This window comes from Zingiber officinale, chromosome 8B (genome assembly GCF_018446385.1).
Source record: "Zingiber officinale cultivar Zhangliang chromosome 8B, Zo_v1.1, whole genome shotgun sequence".
In the NCBI taxonomy this organism is placed as follows: Eukaryota; Viridiplantae; Streptophyta; class Magnoliopsida; order Zingiberales; family Zingiberaceae; genus Zingiber; species Zingiber officinale.
In genome coordinates, this window is record NC_056001.1 from 16,119,198 (window position 1) to 16,123,485 (window position 4,288).

A 4,288-nucleotide genomic window follows, 5' to 3' on the forward strand; every position below is an offset into this window, starting at 1 on the left:
AACTACAATATATAAGATTTTTTTATCGATAATTTTAGTGTTTTTACTTTTTTTTCCCCCGTTTTCTTCTTTCGTTGGAACATCTCTCTTTCCTCTTGTTATTTCACCCTCGACCTAATGACCATCACTGAGGCAAACCTAAACCTATGATTTGCATCGGCTGCGCTGGTGAGTGTCACGAGAAAGCTCTATTGCTTTTGCTTCCTCCTCCAGATCTCGGTGGGTCGGTGGGACGACGACTTTGTCGATTAGGCTGTGAGTCCATTATTCGCTTATCGGCGACAGGTAGATGAGCCGGGTGGTTGTTGAGAAGTGGTTTACATTTAAGAGGCGAAAGCTACAGCCTTGCTGAAGGATCTTTAACTGAATGACCTTGGGAGATCTGATGGCGTCCAGGTTCTTCGGGTCGTTGTTATCCTTTTCATATCATTTGGATTTCTTTGGCTGGGAGGATGGGGAAGTGGTAGTGGGAGAGAGGGAGCAGGAAATGACGGAACCGTCTGGGAACACATGGACGGGACATTAACCCCAGCCAATGACACCCCGAGGATCGAACCTTAGACATCTCGGCCACAAAACCATGTGCCCCCAACTGTGCTACGCCCTGGAGACTAATAGGAATGAGAATCACGATTGTATTATCGATGTTTGATTTAAATCAATGTCAGTAATACTAATGAAATAAATTTCTAATTTTATCCTTATTAATTAATGTATTAAAAATTATTTTGAGTTTTTTTTTCATTTTAAATAACTCAATATAAGGTTTAAAAAATAACTACAATATATAAGTTTTTTTATCGATAGTTTTAGTGCTTTTACTCTTTTTTTTTTTCCATTTTCTTCTTTCGTTGGCACATCTCTCTTTCCTCTTGCTATTTCGCCCTCGACCTAATGACCATCACCGAGGCAAAAGAATCTAAACCTATGATTTGCATTGGCTGCGTTGGTGAGTGTCGCGATAAAGCTGGATTGCTTTTGCTTCCTCCTCCAGATCTCGGTGGGTCAGTGGGACGACGACTTTGTCGATTAGGCTGCGAGTCCGTTATTCGCTGATCGGAGACAGGTAGATGAGCCGGGTGGTTGTTGAGAAGTGGTTTACATTTAAGAGGCGAAAGCTGCAGCCTGGCTGAAGGATCTTTAACTGAATGACCTTGGGAGATCTGATGGCGTCCAGGTTCTTCGGGTCGTTGTTATCCTTTTCATATCATTTGGATTTCTTTGGCTGGGAGGATGGGGAAGTGGTAGTGGGAGAGAGGGAGCAGGAGATGATGGAACCGTCTGGGAACAACTTTGCAAGTGACGGCTGTTGTTGCCAAGGCAGCAACATGGTGTACTTGACTTAGACGCTGGATTTCCTTTGCTGGAGCTACTCCGACCAGCTTCCACTTCGTCGGCTGATGGAGGAGATGGGGCTGCGACACGGAGGGATGCGAATGAAGGGGGCACAGGAATATTTGGTATCAAGGGGAAAAATTAGTATTAGATCAAGAGTATTTTTTTAAATAAAAGAATATTTTGATGGTTGAAAATAGTGTAATGCTGATTGGGGGGGGGGGGGGGAGGGGGAATGAATCATTGCCCAATATTTATAAGAATTCATTCCCTTATTTATATTTCCATTTTTATAATCCAAAGATTAACATTGACAATCAATGATTACTATTTTCATTCCCCATCCTTATTCCTCTAAACAAAACAACCCCTTAATACTAAAAGGTCATCAAGGAAGGCCAATCAAATAAAGGAAGCTTGAATTGGCAACCTGATAGAGCTGGAACAAAATGGAGAAACTAGAGATATATTTTAAGTTCAAATTAACAATAGAAAAAAATATCTATTCATTTTCTATAAAATTTTACATAAAAATAGAATATATATATATAAAAATTTATAGTAAAATCATGAATGTAATAGTTGAAATAAAAAGGCCTAATAATATTATACAATTTATCATTATACATTAAAATGATAATTCAAAGATCAGAGCACAAGCAAGCTAAGTACACAATACTAATACTAATACTAATCAGTAATTACAAATGTTATAAGAGAAATAAATGCACGTAATTAGTATTGCTAAGCCCCTTGGCTAACCAATTCAGTTGCATAAACCTGCCCATACTCTCCCTTCTTAACCTCCTCGTCCTCAAAGTGATCAGCTCTTACGTTCAAGGTCAGCGTGAGGCAAACAAGCCACAAGATGGCCGCATCAAGGGCGAGAAAAGCTGCGCCACCAAACATGCCGGTCTTTGCCGTGGGACACTGAGTCGTGAGATCGTAGTGAACGTTGCGGGATCGGTGTAGGCCTTCAGTAACGACAGTCCATATCAAGAACGCAAATGCTAGAGTTGACACAATCCTGAAACAAGACGATAACAAGTTTATGAATACAGAACTGATGCCTACACAGTAAGAAAGAGGAGTGAACTCACTCAGCGATCACAAAGAATACGAATAAGGCGGAGTAGCCAAACAGGACATTGTTTGAAACAGCCTTCCCTTTGTAGTTAAAGAACACTGTGACGTGCCCTCCTATGATCGTAAAAACTAGAGCAACGACTGACAAAGAATCGACCAGCACTGTCGGATCGCTTGGGAATTTGCAGATCACAACGCCATTTCCTTGAATTGGAGTTCCAAACGGAGGCTGTAAAATGAATACGCGAAATGAAACGCTGAACCTTAATACTAAAGAATATAATTCCAAGAGATAGTAGAGGGAACCTTTTTGTTCTCTGCGACAATAGCCAATATGAAGGACAAGAAGCCTAGAATAATCACAAAGGACCCAATCTTTCCACTTTGCTCCAAGGCCATTGCTGTTCGCGAGGTAACGGATCAAATCGCGGATTCAACACTGAGATATCCAAAAGGAAATATGAAGCTGCAGAATGTAAATTTTAGAGAAAATGAGAAAGAAGAATGACTAATAGGGTTTAAATTAAACCTGCTGAGAATTCTGAGAATTTGTGGCTTGTATATCCTTTGTGAATGCGTTGCATATATATCGTTGGAGGAGATCCATAATAAGTGCGCAATAAATAGGAGACGAGCTGGATTTTGATAATACGTTTGATTTATTAGGTTGAGCGATTCTGACGCCAACCAAACTGTAGGAATGAGTTTAAAATTCTGATATTTCTACATCCTAACAGTATATAGTGAAAAATAAAATTTATATTGTATGATTAAATAATTAAATCAAAAAAATGTCTGTAACAATTTTTTAAATAAATATAACTATAATCTTTAATTAAACTATGCATTATAAATTAATCATTTAAGTTAGATTCAAAAAATATAATAAAGATAAACTATCAAATGATTGAAGCATCTAATAATAATTTAATCATTTTATTTAAACATGCTTGACTATCTAAAACAAGGATACTAAATCATTTTTTATAATCTAAGTAAAACTATTAACATATGTATCATTATACATATGAATCAAAACATATATTAAGAATTATACCTCCTAGACAACTTTTGTTTGGGGATGACTCCTACTATTTTAGTATTAGTGAAATCGATCTTCATTGTTTGTCTCAAACTCATGCTTTCTTAGTCTAATCCGATCCACGATCGGAGTCCCTTTTTAAATACTTGATCGTACTAAAGATCAAGTGTCCTTTTTCGTCGAGACAATAGAAAAACCTTCCTCGAGGGAGATACTGCCCAATTATCCCTTCACAAAGGGCTGCTAAAAAAACCCTCAACAAGAGGTAATAACTATAAAAAAATCTGCAAAGTGATGGGTGACAATAATGCTTTTCAAAGAGGAGAAGAAACAACAAGGAGATGGATCTCTTTCGATGAAAGAAAGGAAAGAAGATCTCTATATTCTTCCTTTAAAAGGTAGCGGCAACTAGGTAAAGGGCTGCCGAAATTATGCAAAGATATATGGCTACTGTAAACTCTCAAAGAATAGCTATTGAAAAACCTTCAAGGGAGATGAAGAGGTGTTGCTGAAATTACTCCAAGGAAGATGAAAATTTTACTTCTAAAAATTCCAAGGGAATTCTCCACGGAGAAGAGAAGAGGTGGTTGTCCGAATTCACCAAGGGGAAGAGAAGAGGTGGCTGCCCCTTAGAGCAGATTTCTTCATCGAATAAGGGAAATATCATTTTCCTTCCTTTTGAGGGCTGCCGAAAATTTTCAGGAGGAGTGGACGAGTGGAGAAAGTGGTGTATATGGTGAAAAATCACTCCTCATATTGCATAAAAACCAAGTATTATTTTTCTTTTCATAATACTTAATTTGATTTTAATAGGTTTGAGGTTTC

The 4,288-nt window shown here is 38.0% G+C and overlaps 1 protein-coding gene across 1 annotated transcript; it reads right to left on the bottom strand.

Annotated features, from left to right (window-relative positions):
• Window positions 1-2,079: 2,079 nt before the first annotated feature.
• On the bottom strand, window positions 2,080-2,820 carry LOC122013550. Its single transcript, XM_042569814.1, has 3 exons — window positions 2,728-2,820; window positions 2,436-2,650; window positions 2,080-2,362 (listed from the first exon to the last, which is right to left on the bottom strand). The coding sequence occupies exons 1-3, from the start codon at window positions 2,818-2,820 to the stop codon at window positions 2,080-2,082; spliced, it is 591 nt and encodes a 196-aa protein (XP_042425748.1).
• Between the last annotated feature and the right edge of the window lie 1,468 nt (window positions 2,821-4,288).